The 22,685-nt window shown below is 39.6% G+C and overlaps 3 protein-coding genes across 14 annotated transcripts in view; 2 read left to right on the top strand and 1 right to left on the bottom strand.

The window, feature by feature from the left end:
• Nucleotides 1-74: 74 nt before the first annotated feature.
• napgb (N-ethylmaleimide-sensitive factor attachment protein, gamma b) lies at nucleotides 75-6,500 on the bottom strand. The gene is made up of 12 exons (XM_067475399.1): nucleotides 6,323-6,500; nucleotides 5,979-6,046; nucleotides 5,599-5,683; nucleotides 5,484-5,501; nucleotides 5,358-5,388; nucleotides 5,149-5,258; nucleotides 4,918-4,984; nucleotides 4,758-4,828; nucleotides 3,972-4,050; nucleotides 3,458-3,537; nucleotides 3,126-3,255; nucleotides 75-1,803 (listed from the first exon to the last, which is right to left on the bottom strand). Exons 1-12 carry the CDS (start codon nucleotides 6,376-6,378, stop codon nucleotides 1,666-1,668), a joined length of 933 nt encoding a protein of 310 aa, XP_067331500.1. The 5' UTR covers nucleotides 6,379-6,500; the 3' UTR covers nucleotides 75-1,665.
• Nucleotides 6,501-7,805: 1,305 nt separating this feature from the next.
• rab12 (RAB12, member RAS oncogene family) lies at nucleotides 7,806-15,814 on the top strand. Its single transcript, XM_067475400.1, has 6 exons — nucleotides 7,806-8,215; nucleotides 9,680-9,740; nucleotides 11,660-11,798; nucleotides 12,293-12,382; nucleotides 12,841-12,945; nucleotides 13,607-15,814. The coding sequence occupies exons 1-6, from the start codon at nucleotides 7,990-7,992 to the stop codon at nucleotides 13,712-13,714; spliced, it is 729 nt and encodes a 242-aa protein (XP_067331501.1). The 5' UTR covers nucleotides 7,806-7,989; the 3' UTR covers nucleotides 13,715-15,814.
• A 313-nt stretch (nucleotides 15,815-16,127) lies between these two features.
• Nucleotides 16,128-22,685, top strand: part of LOC137098787 (microtubule cross-linking factor 1) — a 60,879-nt gene continuing 54,321 nt past the window's right edge. For 8 of the 12 annotated variants that reach the window (XR_010910651.1, XR_010910652.1, XM_067475390.1 and 5 more), the window contains exons 1-3: nucleotides 16,128-17,531; nucleotides 20,515-20,739; nucleotides 21,216-21,374. Coding sequence is in view for 10 of the 12 variants with exons in the window: in XM_067475390.1 (XP_067331491.1) it covers nucleotides 16,677-17,531; nucleotides 20,515-20,739; nucleotides 21,216-21,374 (1,239 nt within the window). In the remaining 2 variants the exon portion in view is untranslated. The remainder of the gene's footprint in view (nucleotides 17,532-20,514; nucleotides 20,740-21,215; nucleotides 21,375-22,685) is intronic. The other 4 variants (XM_067475398.1, XM_067475389.1, XM_067475388.1 and 1 more) reach the window with 1 other exon arrangement.

Raw genomic sequence — 22,685 nt, 5'->3', positions numbered from 1 at the left:
ACTTTCCAAAGAGAAGCGAAGAGAGCGAGTAGAAATTTGGTGAATTTGGGCTTTGATTTCAGAGACTAAATAAGCTCTCAGAATTTCATTCATTCAACTTATTATTTGATTAGAAAAAGACATCGTCAGAAGTGCTAAGTTAAATCCAAATAAAACTGACCAAAAAAAACCCAAGATAATGACAGAAGGTGAGTTAATTTTTCTAAATTCCTATTTGAAGTCCTATAGGGCAGCTCTAATTTATCATTATATTCATAGAGTTATTAAATCAGCCAAGTGTTGAAAATGAATCAGTTGGCTGAAATAGATGGGTGCAGTGTGACATGGTTCACCTGCTGAGGCAGGAAGTGAGTGCGATACATCCATGCAATGTATGAATAAACAATTATTTACTGGACGTGGAGTGCTCTCCCAACTTTTGTATTCTAACATTTATGTGCACACAAGTCCGGTTTTCATCTGGCTAATGCACATATGCATCACAGAGTCATTCAGTTTGAGAAGGCATCATAAAAGTAGCATGAATGTGTGTGCATTAAATATCGTTTAACAGGAAGAAAGCATTAGTCTCATCAAACATAAATAGGTCTTAGGAAGCTACACAGTCATTACATGTCTGTCAGAGGCCATTTTCATGCTGCTGTTAGTCTCACTGATATGGAAAATCTGTCGGCTAACTCATTTAAGAAAATGTACAGAGACCATAAAATGCCACACAACGGAAATGTTTATTGATGTGTTTGCAAAATTTGGATATATGCTTTGAGAATATACAAGTAGTGAGAAACAGCACAAATTAAAAATACATTTAAACAATCCCTTTTTAGCTTCTAGTGATATCAGAATATTTTAATTGGCATTTTAAATGATCTTGTCTTCAGTGGGCTTCACATCTCCAGTAAAGAGAAATCTGAATGCACTTACCATTTAAAAGAATAAAACAGGGTAAATACAGTGAAAACATCACCGTATGGTCCCTTTTTCACATTTCACTAATGTTTCAGGTCTTAGAATGTAGGACACAGCCATGACTATGTTGAAATTTGAATGTGGATAACACACACACGCACACTGCAAGGTAGGCCAATGAAAACAGTCTGCGAGCTGCATCATCAGGTTCCTTTAATTTTACTTGAATAAGCACTGATGATGAAGATTATAGTGTGAGCTATTTTTAAGCATTATTATTCATAGCTTTGATTTCAATTTCATTTTTCCAAACATGCATTAACAGACTGATTGCATCTGGTTCCAGTAACACGTTCAACAGGCCACGAATACTGAATAAATTAACTCTGTACAAATAAACACCTATACATGGAGTATTTCAGATTTTAATATACCTCTAGTAGTATCTTAGATATGACCCACAAACAATAGCAGCAAAATTTACAGCATCAGAGACAAGGGGTGAGAACATTTACATACGACATAAACATGGAAGAATGATTTTTCATTGCAGAGAGGATCCACTTCCGAGAAACACAAATTAAAAGGCTGTTTGAACCCGACTCTTCTGTGACAACTACATCATGATTTTCTTTTTTCCCTTATTATTGTGGACACAAAGATTAAACCGAACTCGGAGGGTTGATCAGGGTTTTTTAACTCGTACACAGAGGGTGTAGTGGCGGAGCAGCAGATGGAAAGAGTCGGCACACAGGGCTAACACAGCCCGCCCTCATAATCATCCTCCTCCTCGGCAGCTGGCGCCCCACTAGCACCACCTTCTGGAGCAGCTGGAGCCTTTTTCTTCTTCCCTCCTCCTCCAGGTACCCTGAGGGAGATGGCAAGCTTGGCATACTGCGAGAAACAAAATGTGTCATCAGATTGAGAATTTAGAATTTCTGTTTTTGCCTGCTCTTTTAAAGGATGCTTCTTTTGCTTGTAGTTTGGGTAGCACATGTACATAAATGCCATTAAACCTCCCATTGAATTCCCTAAGTCATAATATCGCTCTTCTTTTAACTGAAAATGACATCACTTGGAGGAACCTTCAGTTCGGTTACCTCGGCGCTCACACTATGGAGTTTGTAACCATGGTCAACCTGCTTTTGCAGAGCTCCTCCAGATGACATCATCTGAACTCCTAATAATGGAAAACTCGTCCACGTAATGTCATGTGGAGGATGTTTTCAGATAGAAGCAGAGAAATATTTTAAAATAGGAAAGTCAGAGGGAATTTAAAAGCATTTATGTACCTTTACACCCTAAACTAAAGCCATAGCCATTACTATGGGGGCAGAGCATTCAGTTGTTCTCCCCCCCCCCCGATCTTCGTATAATTAATTCACTTCCACACTTCAAATCCCAGCTCAAAACTTATCTGTTCATACTCTATGAGCGGCTGGCCTGCACAAATGTCTATGCAGATGACGTTGGCGGTTGATGTTGCGACAGTTGTCCATGTCTAATTGTTTTCTATTTTTTATTGTAATTCTTTTATTTTGCTTGAATCCGTTTGGTGGCCTCTATGGTCAGCAACCTTGTTATATTTTAAAGTGGATCACCTAGTTTAACAAAGCAAAACTAATGGCTTCTCTACTGTTTAAAAAAAACTTATTGTGAAACTTAAATTTTGTGTGAAATTCAAAAATGTTTAGGATAGATGGAAAAATAAAAGCTAAACAATTTGGATTTATCCTGCTGGATCTTCCATGTTGATTACAGAACACATCCAAAGGCTCAAGTGAGTGTTTTTTTTTCCCCCCCATCAACTCAAATATTTTTATGAGAAACGTACTGAAAATAAGTCAAAATCAAGCGAGATAAACATAGTAATCTAGTAATCCCTCTAAATGAAAACATGTACAAGAAGATTAGGTATCCAAACATTATTGGTGCTGTTTTGCACTGCACAAAAATACAAAGTGTCATAACACAAAAGCCACAGCGTTTGCTCAAACATGATCAAATCAGCAGCTCGTTAATAAACAAACAAGTCAACAGTGTCACTGGAAAACAGGTAAGACTGCACATAATAATTCTATGGGCTTTTATTTGTGGCTGGAACTCTGCAAACACGCTAAACTCTCGCTGTAGGGTCAAACTGGAAACATCATCTTGGCTCTATTACACACAGACAAAGAAAAACAACCTTGTAATTATGTGTTGACAGTACTCACATCATTGTCCATGTACTTCAGTAAAGGTGAGTTGCACACGCGGTACACCTGGTCCTCGTCCTGCTCGTCGTAGCCCTGCAGTAGCGTCTCCATTGCAATGCAATCTTCACTTCCGCTGTAGCCGGGCAAACTGGGGGAGATCAAGCAGCACTTGATGAAATGATGTTCAGTTTAAGTGACAGCAGTGATACATCATGAACATCAGGGTCAAAACCACAAGACCCAAACCATAACAAAATCTAAACTCTATGATATATATTTTATTTTTCTTTGAACAAAAACTTTTAGTAAACAAGATTCTCCTGTAACTCTCAAACGGTCATGAAATGTACCTGTAACTTTCTCGGACACATTTATCAGCTGCAACGTAGTCCCCTCTGTGAAGCTGTATCAGCACTTGGGCAGTTGTTTTCTAAAGAATGAAAAGGACACATCTTTTTTTTTTTGTTTGCTATTATTAACAATTGTCCTGAAAATGTCTAAACTAACCATACGTTTATCCTGCTAACAAATATTTGGACTGTGATTACTAGAGTTTCTGACACTGGTGTGTATTTTGCATATCCATTATAATAAGAGCTACCTTTGCGTTTAATGAAATATTCCTTCAATACAACAACCATGGCCAAAGTAATTAAGTTTGTAACAACCTCTCAAAAACATTTTTAATCTCTGCTCTGGGCCACAGATGAGCAGATAGACATAAGCTACGCTGTGTTGGACGTAGCCCTGCTGAAAAAGCCTGACATTGCTCACGGTGGAAATAAAATTCTGTCTGTAAAGCAGGTTACACATTCATTTAGGTGCAAAGACAGATTTATAAATAATAAAAACAAGGTAACCCACCTTGAAGCACATGGGGAAGTTCTCGATTTCTTTGTACATGTTCTTCTCTTTCTGCACAGCGACTGCTGCTTCATCCAACCTGGTTAGAGAGACGAGAACAGGGAGAGGATCAACGGTGAGGAGGTACTGCAGTTTAACATGCTGCATTAACTGAACAGCTGAGTCACCACAAGAAATGTGAGTTGCTGTGTCCACCTGTTGCACAGAAAGGTGCATTCCAATCTTTGGAAGTGTTTTCAAATATTTTTTAAACATGAAATGTTTTGCTTTGAATGATATAATTCTCACCTCAAGTATATTATTATAACATTATAAAGGTAGTTTCAGTACCGGGGTTGTACTTTTTAAATTAGTTTTAATTTATTACCAGACAATTCCCCAGACAGGTAGGATCGAACCTGAGTGGGACAAGTGATGGAAAAAGGATGGGCTTTCCCCTCCCTCATTTACAACTGTGGTGCCCTTGAGCAAAGCCCCTTACCCTGACTGCTGCAGTGGGGTTGCTCAGTGACGAGCAGGCTGGACACTAAGTGAATGTGGTGAGGGGTTTCCTGCACAACAGAAGCGATGCTGCCCCAAATACTTGTTGCCATGTGACTGAATTTATGAAGATTTCTAAAAACAAACTATGAGGTAACTGAAACGTATTTAATTTACAGGCCCGCTTTCAACATCAGCAGCTATATAACATTTCCTGTGGCGGATCAGAAACCACTGGCTACAATGTTTGCAAGCCCCTCTGATTAGTGTGTCAGTGCCTCATCCACTAAATTTATCTCCCTTTACCTTTTTAACCTTACTAAAAGTCGGGAGGCTTTGCCCAGCAGTTCAACAGCTTGACGCAGACGGTCCTCATTCTGTAGACAGAAAACAGAGATGTTTAAATAACATGATATGAAATTAACAACAGTGTGATGATTCTGTTATGTTGGGAGCTCACTGTTACCTCAAACACACCGGCTGCCTTCTGATACAGGTCCACAGCTTTTTCCAAATTTATAGGCTCTATCAGTCTGCAGAAACAAAGTGTTTGAATGTGAGGGCAAGCTGGCTTAACATTTATTTTCAGTGACAGAAGTTTCACTGGGACTGAAAGGTACAGTGTCAGATAATATTAATGTGTTACTATAAATTTCATTGTCATTCTGTCAGAAAGGAGGTGTTATGTTATTTTTACTTTCCAGCCCTGTCCAGAGCCATAGCAGCAGTGTCAGGTGTCCCATTCTCCATATACATCATACAGGCTTTTTCTATGTACTGGATGGCTTCTGGCATCTTCTTTTGCTCCTGTTGGAATACAAGCACAGCAAGGTTACAATTCTGTTGCTGACACATTACCTCGATCTACCTGCTGTAAATGACTTTAATGTTTACACCGGGGCTCACCTTCATCATCATACCTGCCTGTTCAATAGCCCTAGAGATAAGATGAGAATTTAAATTAAACATAAGTTGTTGTTTTTTTTTTTACAATTTACCACTGACTTATTGCTGCTGTTACAGCATACTTACTTTGCAGCATGAAAAAGCCTGAGGGGCAAGTTAAAGGAAACAACAACACTGGATCAAATAGCAGAGCAGTAATAACTTGTTTTACAGGACTGTGAAGACACTGCAGTGAGGATACGTCTTATTTTCTGTGTGATATTCAGCCTCCTTCAGGTAAGCATCCTTTGCCTGTTCATACTGCTTGGCATTCTTGAAGCACACAGCTAAAAACAAGATGCAGACGGGTAGACGTAAAATATGATATACATGTTAAAGCATTATTATTATTATTTTGTACGTTTTGGCTTATCCTATGAGTTCAGGGTCGCCACAGCGAATCATTTGACCGCATAACGATTTGGCACAGTTTTATGCTACGCCAGATCCCCATTCTGACGCAACCCTCCCCGATTTCTACCGGGCTTGGGACCGGCAATGCACGGGTGTGGATGGGGATGGGCTGTTGGCCCCCCTACCAACTGAGTCACTAACTTAGCAATAAATAGTAATGCCGATTACCTGCTTTGGCGTATTCTGATGCAGCACTGTCATAATCGGGCTTCCACTTTGTCAGACTTGTCTTTAAGCTACAAAACCATATAAGCACATCAAACACGTCAGGAGCAAACAGAATCAGTTGGATTATCAGTTAATTATGATTAAGTATAAGACAAAAAACTACAGCTAACGTATAGTCTATTAAATAAAACATGAAATGCTCTGATGATATAACCTTAGTGATTATGCGACTTCAATTTTCTGGATAAAATGCCACTGTGGCCTGACATCTAGCTAACATCAGTAGTGAAAACAAACTAGTGTTTTCTGAGCAGGAAATCAACAAGATACGTAACGTAACTCACCATTTTTCTGCTTTAGCTATATGCTCATGAGCTTCGTTAATCTTCTGAGCAGCCATGCTGTTGATTTAATCGGTGAGGTATAATAAATGTGTTATCAAAGTGAAGCAGATATTTTCCGTCGGTGTTTGGATTAACAGGAACTCCTCCTCGATCTGCGACGTCATCCGATGTCGCAGACTACGTGAGCCGCCGAGATCAAAATTAAGAAATGCGGAAAGCAGAGCGCTAACTGTGGCGTTTAAGAAAGCACCATACAGTATGTTTTATTAAGACAGTTAAATAACTCTTCTTTGAATAATAAACTATTTCTACATTGATTTCTTCAACAAACGTCATTCAACCTTTAAAAATGTTAAAAGCGCATTCACTAATCATTTTGCTGTTAAAATATTCTGGAACAAATTATTATTTTTTGCCTCAAAGCTCCAGACAAAGGGTGTCATATTTTAATAGCGTGCTATTGGGATTTTGCGTTTTTGTATGCAAAATTCGATTACCATCACTTTTGTTAAAGTAGTTAATGTGTTAGTTAAATTTGACTGATTCAATACATCTTACTCAGATATCTTTTGCAAGAGAGATATATAGTTGAATATATTTATTTAAAGCAAAGAATTAGGTTCAAACACAAGTGAGATTTCACAAATTTTCAACTTGCTTTCTATGGCTTAAGTTCAGGGTGTAGATGTGCATTAATGCTTTTAAACTTTCCTCTGACTTCTCTAATATTAAATGTATCTGGTTCTAGCTGAAAAACTCCTCCACGTGACATCACCCGGAGGAATTTTTCAATATTAGGAGTTCAGAGGATGTCAACTGGCGGAGCAGGTTGACCATGATTACAAACTCCATAGTGTGAGCAACAAGATAGCATAATGTGAACTAAAGGTTCCTCCAAGTGATGTCATCTGGAGGCATTTTTCAGCTAGAAGTAGAAAAATGTTTTGATACAGGGAATTTAAAGTACGTTTAATGGTATTTATGTACATGTTTTACCCAAACTTGAACCAAAAGAAGCAAGGTCAAATCCAGTGAAGGCGTCCTTTAATTGTCTCAATTTGTTGGTCTCTCTATTCTGGAAGGTGTTAAACTTACTATGTATAGTAAGTGTTTATATGGAAGCATGTTTCCGCCAGTAGGTATTATATAAATAGGGTCGAGACATTTTTACTTGTACTTTACAACTAGTGTAATGGTGTCAAAATAATTTGTAGCAGAGCATGTCGTGTTTTACTTAGCTATATGAAACTGAAAAAATAAAATAAATTGTTTATATCAGAGCTGTACTCTACTGCAGTACTTTAGTCAATGTGCTTACTTTCTACCATTGCATAAAAATAAGACAAGAAATATAAATGTATAAATACCTTGAGTAGAAATGCTGCACAGTTTGAAACTGAGTTGATCGTGTTAGTTTTTGATTATTATTATTATTATTATTATTGTGGAACTTGGGACCGGAAACGGATATTGGTTAAACGTTGGTGAATTACGTCATGACGGCTCTGGCGTCTAATGGCTGAATAACAACAACCATCGCCGAGTGAAAAACTTTCACAAACTTGTACAGAGACAAAGGAAAGTTGGAAATAACGAATTGCTTCTATTGTGTAACACTTTAGACTTGTTCGTCCGCTTTTCCTTTAATCACAAATGTGGAATTACTGATGGATCCGAGGTATGACATCCCGCGGAGGGCCACTGTTGGTAGCGGGGGCTCCGTGAACTCGTCCCCCGCGTTGGGGGCTCAGTCTCGCCGCAGGAAGATGCCTCCCAGACCCGCAGATTTTAAACTTCAAATTATCATTATTGGCTCCCGTGGAGTTGGTAAGACCAGCCTCATGGAGAGATATACAGACGACACTTTCTGCGAAGCTTGCAAGTCGACCGTGGGTGAGGAGAGGAGCCTGTTTTCGTCAACCTTTTCATTCACAGGATACAGAAGGGCCCTGTCTATTTACTGGAGGAAAGCTACCTAAACTACATGGGGTGGATCCAAACATACTGCCTCCTACTTTAACTACAGCAAGACCAACACCATTGTATTTAGCTAACCGAACTGACTTAGCTAGTGGAGGAGTATTTGCTTCTTTCCACAAAGCCTTTAAAAAGTATTTGGGGTGATGTGTGTATCAGGCTTTTGTGGAATTTTGATTAAAAAAAAAAAAGCAGATACAAACAGCAGTACAAATACTGTGGTGAACAAGGTTTAGCATTGCAAATTTTGTGTACCCCAAATCATGGTAAAGTTATGAAATCAACAATGTGAAATCAGTAAGTATAGTAGAAGAACGTACAGAGGCACATGCCGATAAATATTTAAAATAGGCAAAATAATAAGTAGTTCAATAACAAAGATGATTGAGTACAGCTGTTTTGTACATTAAGGCTATTTAAGATGTTAAGTAAAGAGGAATATTTCCTACACTATCAGGAAGTTTTGCATGTCCAGGAAGAATTTGGCTGCTAGAAGAAAGGCATTAGTTTAAGTATGTGAGTATGTCCCGTGGGAACACAACTTCAATTGTCTGTAAGCCTAAAGAAGTGAGTGGAGATGAATAAAAACTAAGACAGCCTCTGAATTTGTAAGGTGTCCCACAGCATAACAGTATTTATACATTTAGGTGGATCTCGTTTGGATGTTAAAAGTGTGTTTTCTTTTGTAACTTAATTTACTGCTGATAAACCATCTCAAATTCTTTTTTTCTCAAATTTGTCAGATTTCCACATAAAATCAATGAAACGTAAAGGTTCTTTGCAGGAATCCCGGCTTTCTAAAATCAACAGTACCACGAGACAAATTGCTGCAGTATGCTCACTGATGCCATTAAAATACATGGGATCTGTTTATATGTGGAATTGGGTAAACAGTCCTGTGACTAATACAGCAGCCAGCCTTAGCGTCAATTCCCAAAATAGTCAGACACAAGCAGCTGCTATGGCAGCTCCATTTTGTTCCCTGTTATTCCTGTGACACACGCAAGTTTTTGCTGTCTGCACCACTAATATTGTGCTCCTTTGATCACAAATACCACATAGGAGTTAGTTTGACCGTCTCTGAAGTTTGGTGTAAAGCTTTGCTTTCTAATCTGGTTATTTCTTTGTTATAATAGCTGTTAATGGCTGTTGAAAGTGTGACACAGCTAAAACTACCTTAATCACAGGTATACCTAATAACTGCCTTAGTTGTGTTTTTTTTTTGTTTGTTTGTTTTTTGTAGCTGTGAGGCCATGGAAACTTTTTAAATAATAATATTCTCCAACAAAATGTAACTTTATTAGGTACAACCTTTTAATGCAAAAAGTTCTAGCCAAAACAAAACAGGAAATGATTTTGTGTTTTTAAATTCCCTGATAGGAGTTGACTTCAAAATCAAGACAGTTGAGCTGAGAGGGAAGAAGATCAGACTACAGATATGGTGAGTAAATTGACAGAAGTTCCTTTACTCCTCTCTGACTTCCTCTAACTGGCCTGTCATGCTGTAAGCTGCTCTAACAAGAACTACTGGTTACATTTAGCTTTGTTTAGAAGTTTGTATATAACAATTTTTATTTCACACACTTGTAATAATAACTGCTTATTTTGATTGTGATTTATCGACAAATTACTACACAGGATTAACATCCCACTGTTTTAATGGGTTTTAGGCCTTTCACCACATAGTTCGTCATTTATTTGTAGTATTATTTAGCATTTTTTTTTTTTTTTACCTCACTTATTTTTCTCATCTGCATCTCCTGCACACTGTGTATTCTAGTGGCAAAAACAACTCTATAAATTTGTAATCCTTTTGAATCTATAGCTTCTATTATCTGATATATCGTGTACTAAATCCTCACTTTGGGGAGGGTATTGTTTTTTACAGTTTTTGTGGTACTGTTTATTTAACTGTGTGACCATTTGGGAGGGTGCTGTTTGTTGCGCAACCAAGATGTATTCAAAAGTGCAACAAGTTAACATTATGATCTTAAAGATAAAGAGCAAATTTATGGCAGGGCAGTAGTATTAGACTTTATTCGTTTTAGCTTGGTGCACCTAATAAACTGCATAATGAGTAGTCAGCATTGTTACTGCCTTTTTGTTTCATTCAATTATTGCAGTACAATATTTGAAGTGCGAAAAAAATTGGATGTGTATCGTCTGCTATTTTGCTTGTGCTCGTGTCATGTGACTTTAAATAGGCTTAAATTAAAGGAAAACCTCCAGTGTTCTTGTCCAGTGATTGTAGAAATCCATTAGTTTAGCTCAGATTACAGGAATGCTTTGGTACTGGCTAAGTGTGTGACTGAATTCATTGTGTGTGATGTGGGAACCGCCATTGCTGATTACACTAACACATCTCACCTGTTCATTAACAATCCACCCTCCCTTCCATCCTCCACATCCTCCACACTCTTTGTCACGTCCTGTTTTGTCCCCTGCTCTTGTGGCCTTCTTCGACCTGTTCACTCGGGAAGGCCGTCCTCAGTGTGTCTTGTCTCTCATTTTGAATGGCTCACATCAAGCTCCAACCCTGCCACTGTGCTGCTGTGTCTGTCTGCGCTTCTGCTCATAAACCTGACTGACTCACAGGGGGAACAGGGAGAGACTAGCTGGCTGAAGGTACAGTAACGCGGCCCTGCGAGTACAACTCCAACTGCTTGTCAATCAGCTGACATATAACATAAACTAAACTGCATCCCTACATGCATTAAAAAAAAAATAATGTTTACATTTTTAAAAATGATTGTTAAATTATTTTCCAGAAATGATCCTTTTTAGTTTGAGTAAATCTAATAATATTTTGTTAGAAGTCGGCTTCTGGCATTTCTAAGCTCCCAACATTTGACGAATGGCTTATAACACATCAATATGTTTGTATTTGACATCGTAAATTATTAATTTGCAGTATTTAAGAAAATCATAATACATTAATTCCATCTATGGGAACATAGTCTATATAATTACAGCTATGTTTTGGCATATTGGCTGTTTAAATGCCAGCTTCAAATTATTGTTACCGACAGCCGGCTTTAGTTGTTTGCATAAATGCATACGTTATTGTGTATTAAAAGCCATTTAAAAAATGATTTCTATTTTTCTTGGTTAGATAGCAGGTGATAATTTAGATATCTGATTTATCCTTCACAAAGAAAGATTATGTGTTTTAAATTAATATTTTAAATTATAACTAAAGTCATTATGTTAAATTGTTTAAATATAATCATCATCATCATAACCATAATATTTTTGCTATATAAATGAATCTTTTATATTTAGTAATTGATCAAGTTCTGTAACCTGTAATTGATTTTCTTTGTTTGTAAACACAAATATAATAAATCCTGCTCTTTCCAGGGACACTGCTGGCCAGGAGAGATTCAACAGCATCACATCAGCCTACTACAGAGGTGCCAAGGGAATTGTGCTAGTTTATGATATCACTAAGCAGGAAACCTTCGATGATCTTCCCAAATGGATGAAGATGATAGACAAGGTAAGAAACTGAACAATTACAGTTTTCTTAAATTACAGCAAAACATTTTCCTTGTAAGATAAACTATTCTATGTTGATCTGGGATGCGGACCTCTGCTGTTACTATGTGCCAAACTTTTCAGAAAGTCTTTTGTGCCTCCATCATGTTTTGTGCAGTGATAGTGTCTGGCACTCACTTTTACATCAAGATTTATGCCAATAATATTGTCATACCTGCCCTGATATTTGTTCTTCAGATGTACCGTTGTCTTTCATCTCATTAGATTTGACATCCGCTGCATAAGATTTTAAACATTGAATTTTAGTGTCTTGTTTGTCCCTTTTTATAGTCTTAACAGCTTCACTGTAGCTTCACTGATAAATCCTCGGAAACTAAACTTGAAATTTCGCACTAAATGTTTGCTTCATTATGCAACCAGTTTACGTAGTGACGCTAGACTGCACAGATTTCCTGATGTGGCTGTTTTCTCTCTGTGCTTTCTGGCTTGTGTCAGTATGCCTCGGAGGAAGCAGAGCTTCTCCTGGTTGGAAACAAGCTGGACTGTGAGACCGATCGCATCATCTCCAGACAGCAGGGAGAGAGGGTGAGTTCCATCACACCTGCTCCCTTTTACCTTCTCACCTCAGCACTACATTCTCATATGTTTGTACAGGTCAAATCTATCTTAAGGAAGATCCAGTAGTGCAAACGATAGTCTTGAAAGTTCATTCACAAAGTAAAGCAGGGAAATTAAAAAAAAAAAAAAAAAAAAAAACTTTCTGTACAGCTGAGTACTACCAATAACTAAAATTTCCCTAGATAATTATGGATAATTATGTGGATTGTCCCGTCTAGTATGAACATGGATAACACTGACGTCCAAAGATTTACTTTTTAGGTACCACAAATATCAAAAACTCAATAAACCTTGTGGGGAGACTATGTAATGTCAAGTGTTAAAGGAGTTTTTTTCCATTTGAATTTCTTTACTTATGTCGTTATGCTCCTGTTCTTTGCTGGCACTGAGCTAGTTTGGCCCTGGTTTGTGTATTTGTGTTCCAGTTTGCCTCTAGAATAAGCGGAATGCGCTTCTGCGAAGCCAGTGCCAAGGATAACTTTAATGTTGATGAGATCTTCCTGAAGCTAGTGGATGATATTCTAAGCAAGGTGGGTGTACTAACATTTCCAGGATGTTTTTATTACTCACCCCTACCACAGAAATACTGGATTGTACTCCAGTTAGAAATGGCTGTGTCAATTCTGTTGGTTAGTTCAGCCTTAAACTTTCACACCAACCAAAACAAACTGGAGCACACACTTCAGGCATTTTGGTCATGGCTGTAACTTATCCACTTCTCTAATTTTAACGTCAATTCTTTTACACTTGTTGGTAAGAATATTTCAACTCCATTTGAAAAGCTGCCTTTCTCTGGTCTACTTTCTGTGATTATTCCTATTTTTATAGGGTTTTTTTTCAAGGCACTTCCTTTACTCATAAGTCTTTTTACTTTCCAATACTATTACTAATATTATTAATTTGCCATTTATGAATATTTTGTTTATAAAATAACAAGTAATAGAACATTTCCAACAGACCAAGGCTGCATCTTCAGATATTTAGTTTAGTCTGACCAAATAAAAATTTAATATTGTTTTCCTTGAATTATTAAAATGGCCGGAGTGACTCGTTTCACTTTTAAATAAATTGACTAATCCAATGATGCTGAATTAATGAAGATGGATATGCACTGCGTAAACCACATGCTGCCGAAGCAATAAAGCTCACGCTTGTGTTTTTATTTTCCCCCATTGATTTTTGATCCAACAGATGCCTCTGGAAATTCCTAACAAGGAGCTTTCCAACAGTGTCCTGTCTCTGCAGCCTGAACCGGAAGTTCCTCCGGAGTTGCACCCTCCCCGCATGCGCTGCTGTTGAGATTCGCAGTGGGCACCCAACTTCTGACACACACACACACACACACACACACACACACACACACACACACACGTCTTGCATACGCAGAGTGCCAATCTGGCCGCTAGGGGGCAGCACAAAGCAGCAGTTTCAAAATCTCGACATCTGCTGTTAAGATGCATTGACTTTAACAACCAGTTTTATTTCTTCTCCTGTTTGGTAACTGCACACTATGAGATGTACCACACTAATCTTTAGTCCCGGTGAGTCACCCACCATCTCCCCACGTTTCTGTCTACACTTGACCCAGACTACCTCATTTCTCGGACCTTTAGGCTAACTGTGCCCTGCAGGTGCCTTCGAGGTAGCAAGCCCTCTGATAGCAGTTGAACATGTTGAAGACTTTTTTTTTTTTTTTTATAATCATCACACTTAACATACACTAAGTTTAACATTGTTTGAGTTGCCCCAATGGACTGTAGCTCACAGGCTTAACTACATCTCACGTATTTCCAACTTAGTTTAAATTATGGGCCTAGGTACAGTAGTTTTATATTATTATAAATATGTATCATTATCAAGTGAGGATTTGACTTGAGCTAAACAAAAGCACATGATGTAGATATGGTGTGTTGCTGCGATGACTGGACAGACTTTTGTGGCCACCGGTAGGTTGTGAGGTGGTGATCATATCAGTTTGTATTCTTTTGCCTTAAAGTCTTACAATGGCTGGCGCGACTTGTTTCCCTTGTATAGATCGTAATGTTTTGCACTGCAGTCCATCTTAACTTAGTTGGACTGACATGCAAAAAACAAAAAAAAAGTGAATTTACAACTTGTAGTTTAGCACTAACAAAGATCAATGTAGCCTCAGTAGTGGCCACTCTGAGCTCTTCCACACCTTGTCTTTGTTTGGGTTGGATATGCAAGGAGAGATGGATAATGTAGCACTTGAGGGATTTGCATTTTCCATTTGAATTATTGGCTCCTTGTCAGTAACAGAGACTAGTACTAGAGACTAGAGAGAGTACTAGAGAAACTAGCACAAAGCACATGGGTTACTATAAAAGTTACTACCAATACTTTTTCCATCAGTTTTGTGACGTTTTCCCTCCGTATTCAGAAACACCTTAGAGAAGTCTGTGTGAGTGACCCTTTGCAGGGGAAATATGCAGGACGCTTTGTTTAGTATTTGAGCGTCTCAGGAAATTGTGATCAGCCCATATCTTATCATTTTGTCTGGCTTTTACTGCAGACTTTCAAATCAGACTGTCATTCTAAATTAAGAAGCATCTTCATAAAAAGCCTTCCTGAATGGGACCTTTGTGTTTTGTGGGGAAGGTTAGAAGTTATGAGCTTGTGATTACTCTATGGACCAGTATGGGGATATCCCATCTTCAGACATACAAGGCAATGCATGTTTATCCCCCCTGTGCTCAAAGACATTAGTAGTTCTTGAATTCTTTCGTCTTTGTTGGGAAATGAATGCAATATTAGCAAAGTAGCGCAGAGGGTGTTTTTGGTTCGTTGTTTCTGTAAAAGTCTGTGCGTGAGGAAGGACGAGCTGATTCAGAGGACCTGATTTAAAAATGAGACTGACTTTTTTTTTTGTTTGTTTTTGCTTAATTTTATTTTATTTCATTTTGTATGTCAAGCATTTGTGCACATTGTACTAACAAATGAAGAGTTTCGTAACAAAAACAAAAAATATTGAAAGAAGTGTTGTTAACAAAAGTCCGAGATGCAGGAGCCCATCTTGCAATAACATTATCAGCCAGCAAACAACCTTTGCATACACATTATCTGCAGTTTAGCAATTCAGCAATATCACTTCTTTTAAAAAAAACGTTGTATTTGGAATGAAAGCTTTCAATTCACCCCCACTCCCTGAGCACTAACCACAACGTCTTTGTTTTAATAGCCAAGCCCTATACTATTCAATGTTTTCAATATATATTTAAACAATGCTTTTATTCGATGTCTATATCTTTTATGATGGAAGACTGTACTTTGTTTTAAACTCTGTTTGAAACGTTTCGGCATGTTTAAAGCAGATTTGTGATATTTATAACTTATGGCATTCTTGAACTAATGAAATGCAATTAAAGATATCTATATTTATTACCAGGTTATGGTCTTTATTTTACTGGGGAACTGTGTGTTATTGTCCAAAATGTGTAGTTGTGGCTCCTGGTGGCACTTGAGTGGATTTCAGGAAAACCAAAATGATGTTTTACCCACTATGCCATTTATTTCAGTGTAGAGGTTCAAATAAATAGATAAATAGATAATAAATAAATTGATGGATGTAGGCGAGTATTGGTTCACCGTGTTGGTAACGGTGCACCTCACGTGAAAGTGTTCACTGGCCAAGAGTGTGTGCATGTGTGTCATTAGGGCATGCGCACCGAAGCGTGTCAGTCCCGGTCCCGCCTGGTCCCACAGAAAATGAGGGGTGTGCTCGTGCGCTTGGGAGGCGGCAGCGCATGCGCCCCGCAGCAAATCACGGGCGTCGAGCCTCACACCGCAGCGATTGCAGATCTTACATGACAGATAGGAAAGAGTAAGAAGGGGTGCGAGACACGGGGGCCCAATACACTCAGCCCGCCGAAGCAGAGGGATGGAGACCCGGTCTGCAGAGCAAGAAGACGGCTCCGACTGACACATTATTTTTCTACCTTGAGCCTTAATCCCTGTCTGCAGATGCAACCTGTCTGCCAACTCATCCGTCTCAGTAATCCTTTTTATTGCAGCGTTTCCTCCAAGGGGGCTTCAGGCTGAGGGGACTACAATGACAACCTGGTGAATGCAGACAGGATGGAGTAAAACATCCAGCACAACGCAGGATGCGTATCCCCAGTCCGACAAGGAAGAAGGTAGACGAACCTGGCTGTTTTTCTGGTGTCGCATGTCAGAGATTTTCCGCGGTGCTGTGGCTTGATTGTTTCCTTCATCGCCCTCCTGCTGCCGGTGTCGGTGTATAATGGAGAGCTCCAATGGCTCTGGCAGCGACACCAAACCGCAGAACCACCAGTTGGAGAAGAAGAGACTGAACCGAGCGCCCTCCCCGGCCAGACCTTTCCTCAAAGATGTGCACTCGCGCTCCACCAAACCACCTGCCATCGTACCCAAGTCCCCCAAACTCAACAAGCAGCATCAGTCTGCCACAGTGCCCTTAGCTCATCCGAACCGCAGCTCCAGACGCAACGCAACCGGGGCAAAAGAGAAACCGGCCGCGGCGAAAAGTAACACCAAGTCTACTGTGGCGAAGAAGTCCACAAAGGTGCCCCAGCATGCAGCAGCAGCTGAGCCCAAAGCCGCCAGCATCAAACCGGACAGCACTAGCAGTCCTATCCTTGCCAAAGGCAAGAAAGGGAAACTAGCCTCGGGATCCCCGGGCCCACATAGCCATGGTTCCCCCATCCGGGTACCGACCGGAGCGTCTCTCGGCCGGGTCAGCCAGACGGACAGCAGCTCAGATCTGTCAGACTGTCCGTCCGAGCCCCTGTCTGACGAGCAGAGGTTGGCACCGGCCGCTAGTAGCGACGCCGAGTCCGGTACTGGCTCCAGTGACCGCGATCAACTGGGAACCGATAATCCGCTGCGGGCAGAAGCGACCGGTGCGCCCGCTGCGGGTCCGTTGCGCACAACCGAGGCTTCCGCCGCCAAGGGAAGCATGTCTCAGGCTCCAACCGCTCCGGGGGCGCACGGAGAGAAACACAAGCTGGAAAAACCCTCAACAAGCGCACAACTCAAACTGCCTGGCGCCAAGGATGCAACTGAAGAGGACCTGCTGCGGGAGATTGAAGATTTGAGATCTGAAAACGACTACCTCAAGGTAAGGCCACCTCATTCAGTTCTGTTCAGTTCAGGATTCAGTGTTGGTACAATATGCAAAATCCCCCCCAAAAAAGAAAAATAACACATTAACACATACTTGAGTGATGCCTCATGTAATCTGATAGTACAGTAGCAGCTGGTGTTTAAAGACCCAGTACTGTCCCAATTCAGGAAAATCCCAGGTTCAGTTCTCACCATCACTTTAAGTGTCACTGAGCAACTTTCAGATGCTAACAAACAGTAAACAGACTTCGTTGTGATGACCAGCTGTCGTGTTGTCCCAGTGTCCACTTTCCACCCATCATGTTGCCTTTGTCACCTTTGTGGGCTTTGACTCCTGGATTTGACAGTTGTTGACTTTTGTTGATAGTTGCTTGACCAGATTATCCTCCTCTGTTGCATTTGGGGCACTAATGTTGAAGATTGTGCCCACTGCATATTTGTTTTTATTTATTTAACTCATTTGACACACTTTTAAAACATTTAAGTTGTTTGAACTGTACTGAGAATATAATGTAATAACGAATATACAGCTTTGATTCATCAATTTGTCCTAATCACAGTTAATTGCCACTATGGCATCAGTGTATTTTTGCATTAAGATCCTGCCTGAAGATTTCTTGCAGGGTCCCCCTCCCCCTTTCTGTAAGTAGGCTATCCCGATAAGTTAGGGAGGGGAGGCAAACAGATAATGCGGCAAACAATGTTGCAGTTTTTCTTTTCCTTCAGATGGAAGACGGGTTTATTTACGTGTTATTGTGATATCATTTCAAACTTGATCACGCATGTCCATGTCTCCGTCTTTGGCAGGTTGCAAACACAAGAGAGTTAATCAGCTTTTCTGGCTCTCGCTGTAATGGCTTTATCCCACAGTCAGATGTCCCATGTGTGTAGGGTACAAACACCCTCCTTCCTGGCTGTCAGGCTGCCAGCTGGGTCTCCGAGGGGGACTCCTAACCAACCCCCCATACCCTTAAATGTCTGGGAGTTCCCCTCCCACTGCTCCCTAATATGCCAATGACAAAACATGTTTATCACATTTATTTTATTGTTTCTAGCTGACACCTCTGCTTTATTTGGGATTATGTTTCACCTCCTTTTAATTTTTTTTTGCAGGGGGTGAAAAAGGTCATGAGGGGGATTTAAACTTTTGTTACAAGTACATCACATCCACAGGATGATGTCCAGAAACTGATTATTGTGGCTGCTGCATTCAAATTACTCTGATAAGAGTTAAAAAAAAAAAAAGCAACTAATCAGATTTAAGAAGATGGAACTAGAAAAATTTCAAAAGAGTTGAGTTTTGATTGTGATGATTGATTAACCAGTTTACTGCTCAAGTAAAAATATCTTATCTTAGGGTTTTAGACTGTAGGTCAAGACAAACCAGGACCTTTCAATATGCCAATTTTCAGTCTTAGAGCTTGTGAGAGGTACTTTAAACAGTATTTAACATTTTATAGATTATGCACTTATTTCACTGATCGAGGAACCAAGTCAGTGATGAAAAAAATCAGCTTTTCAATTAAAAAACTAGTTATTATGGCTGCAAATGGTCAGAAAATAGTTAAAAAAGCTGTTCCGTGTGCCTAAAGTGACACATTTTCTCAGACAACTTTTTGTAAACACAAATATACCATGTTTAGGAACATATAATACAAAGAAACACAGCCAATCTTTGTATCTAAAAAGCTGAAACTGGTAAAACTTTGTTATTTTCCTTTAAAAAAATGCTCAAAGGTTTTCCCAAAATAGTTGCTGCTGGAATTTCTGTCAATAGAACCGAATCACCATTGTAGGTCAGATGTACTGATTTTTTTTAAAATGCATGTCTGTTATTCCATTATACATTAGTTAGTCAACAGAAAGTAAAAATGCTGCTGGAAATTGAATACAAAATATATATGTTTTATTATCTGCAGGGGCTATTTGCTAAGGACCGCTTCACTTTACTCTGTTTTAAATATTAGTGAGGATTCACACTCTCCAAAATCATCCCTGATGATCCCTAAATATATACCTGCTTGCAGTTCTGCCACTGGCTTTGATTTAACCTGGCCATCGATCAAACTGACCCTCCGCGAGGTCATTAGCTTCTTCCTGCAGGGCCCTCCTCAAATAACAATGGGCTCTTAGCTTTCCTTAACGAAGATAGATTTAGTTTTCATTAATTGACACCCACGCACGCTTTTCAGTATCCACTTGTCTTTTTATCAGATGCCAGTCAAGCCCTTGGAGCATCTAATCCCGGGAGAAATCTACTGAGCAAACTGATTCCTTAAGATAGCAGACAAACCAACACCCCGAGGTTACTAATCAAAGTGTTGTATTATCTCAGTGCTACAGATAAATCGTCTCTGTTCTGTTCTTGTTCCTTGGGTTGTTTCATATTAATAGGAGATGGGGAAAAATAAATGCATCCTATCCAGGGGTCTCCTGTCCGGGGGCTTACAGCCAACTAGTGATGTTCCATCATCAGCACTATCAGTACTTGCATTGTTGAAACTCATATGTAGTAATCTAGAAAAATATTAAGATGATGTCCTTTTATAGTTGCTGTAAAAATCAGTACTTATATCTAATATTTAATACCAATGCTAATATCTATATTTATGTCCCAGTTGTAAGACGATATGTCCATTCATTCATTTTCTTCCACTTATCTGAAGTGGAGTCGCTGAGGCAGCAGCCGTCCCTCTCCCCAGCCAAGTTCTCCAGCTCCTCCTGCAGGATCCTCTAATGGAAGATACCCAGGGTAATTAATGGATGGGCCGTCACTGGCGTCCATCCATTAATTACTCAAAAATGTCCATATTGTGCCAGTCTGGGCAGAACTTAGTGTCTTACTACCACTTTTAGATTTCAATGTCTTAGCCTACATTTGTTCCACCAGAGGCTTTTGCTAAAAATCAACTAAACTAAATGTTGACTAGAACATTAGAAAACCAAAGTAACAGTTCATGTGTGTGCTTGTCTTTCAGGATGAAGTGGACGAGCTGCGGGCAGAGATGGAGGAGATTCGAGACAGCTACCTGGAGGAAGAGGTGTACCAGCTGCAGGAGCTGCGGCGGGAACTGGACCGTTCCAACAAGAACTGCCGCATCCTGCAGTACCGCCTGCGGAAAGCTGAGCAGAAGAGTCTGCGAGTCGCCCAGACTGGACACGTGGACGGAGAGCTACTCCGAAGTCTGGAGCAGGACCTGAAGGTCTGCTTTTATCTTTATTTACATTTATTTGGTTCTTCATTTTATGTTTTCACAACTACCTATAGTCACGTACTTTGTGCTTTTATTTATCGTTTTTTGTTTCTGCTACTTTTACGCGAGAATATTGAGTCTTCACTACTGGTTTAAATCAGAATTTTGAGTCTTCTTGATACACTGAAGCTCTTCACTAGATCAAGACTAGCACCTTGTTATACTTTAGTAAACCATGGAAACTTTGGAAGCAGTATGACTTTAACTTAATAATTTATGTGCAGTAAAGAATAAAACAAGTGGTCAGATCAACTCTGGATATTTAAGGTGTTATATTTAACAGAGATATTGGCTTGAGTTAATATATTGGTCAAACCCTGGCTGAACGTGTGTGTTCCTCTGCATATGTAAGTCCATACAGAGATACATCCGTTTACCTATTGTGGATTATGTAGATAAATGCTTGTGTTTGCTCTTGATCTCAGGTGGCCAAAGACGTGTCGGTGCGCTTGCACAATGAGCTGGAGAGCGTGGAGGACAAACGCAGTAGAGCCGAGGACGAGAACGAGCTGCTCAGGCAAAAGATCATCGAGGTGGAGATTTCAAAACAGGCGTTGCACAATGAGCTGGAGAGGACCAAAGAGGTGAGAGGATAATACCGCTGAGATGCTCGTTAGTACAGGGTTTTTTCAGGTCAATGCCACACATTGGCTTTAATGCAAACTAAACTGTGTTTTTATCTCAGTAAACAGTGATTTTCTAGTAGATATTGAAAACAAAACTTTTAAAAGAAACCTAGGAATTTGAGTGTGTTTAGCCAGGTAAACTAAGCAGCCACTCTGACCCTCAGACCAAGAACAATCCAAGCCAGTTCCCATGCGTGTGCACGGGAAAAGAGGTTCAGCAATTCTGTTCGCTTGTGTCGTTCTGCACAATGAAAGAGCTCAAAGTAATTTTGCAGATTCAGTAAGTCCGAAGCCAAGCTATGACAAGCTTGCTGTTTGCTAATGCTCCAAACCTTAGGGAGTTCTCTCTCGGGTTCAACTCCTTTTATTTAAATTGCCAGTATGTTTCAGATCAAGTTTAGAAGTTCAGAAATCGGTTTGCCATTAATTGGTACCTCAGTGGTACAACACACAGTCTACACCACGATGTTTTTAGTGAAATAAAAGCAAAGCACATATGAAGTTTTCAATTGTTTGGATTTTATTTCCTCTAGGCTTTCTCAGCACACAGCCCACAGTTTCAGTTTGTATTCTAATATTTAGTTTTAAACTCCCATCCTGCTCTAGATGATGTTACAAAAAGTCATAAAAGTAGATCTAGATCACTTTTGTTGACTCCGCAGCGTAGAAAGCCTTCTAGAAAGCCAATTAGCAGTTCCATTGTAACTATTATTCAGCTTCACTTAGTTTTTTAATGGTTAAAACATTTTAAATGGGGAATCCCGCTGTACGGCTGTATTTATAGAATTCTGACTTTTGTCTATGAATTTCTGGGTTACTGTTTCTGTCACGTGGCTCAGAGCGGAGAGCTTTGATTGAAGTGGAGTAAGGTCTCCTCGCACGTAATAAGATGAACGAAAGCTATTCTAGGTGCTACTCAAGTTCCGCTGCTTACACTAATTGATTCTGACAACACCAAGTAACATGTCGTCTGGCAACAAAGATAAAGTAGGTTAGTACCAGACAAGAAATTTGGAAATGAGGCTTTTCCTTGATGCTGTTTTTATTCATCATGTGTGGGTTTGATTCCCACCTCGTGTCTCATTGCCTGACAACAATTTCCCTCTTTTTCTGTTACATGCCAAGCCAGCTCTCCAAATCGGTTTTCCCCTGGTTAAAAATCTATATTGTGAAGTAGTTTATGACCTTGACTGTCAGTGCTTCCACTATATTTGTTTTCCGAGACAATTTATCACCTGCCTGAGCTGCACAAACTGGGACAAAGACAGA

The sequence above is a fragment of the Channa argus genome, chromosome 14 (genome assembly GCF_033026475.1).
Source record: "Channa argus isolate prfri chromosome 14, Channa argus male v1.0, whole genome shotgun sequence".
Lineage (NCBI taxonomy): Eukaryota > Metazoa > Chordata > Actinopteri > Anabantiformes > Channidae > Channa > Channa argus.
The sequence above is the reverse complement of the archived record's forward strand: the minus strand, read 5'-3'. Positions and strand labels throughout refer to the sequence as shown.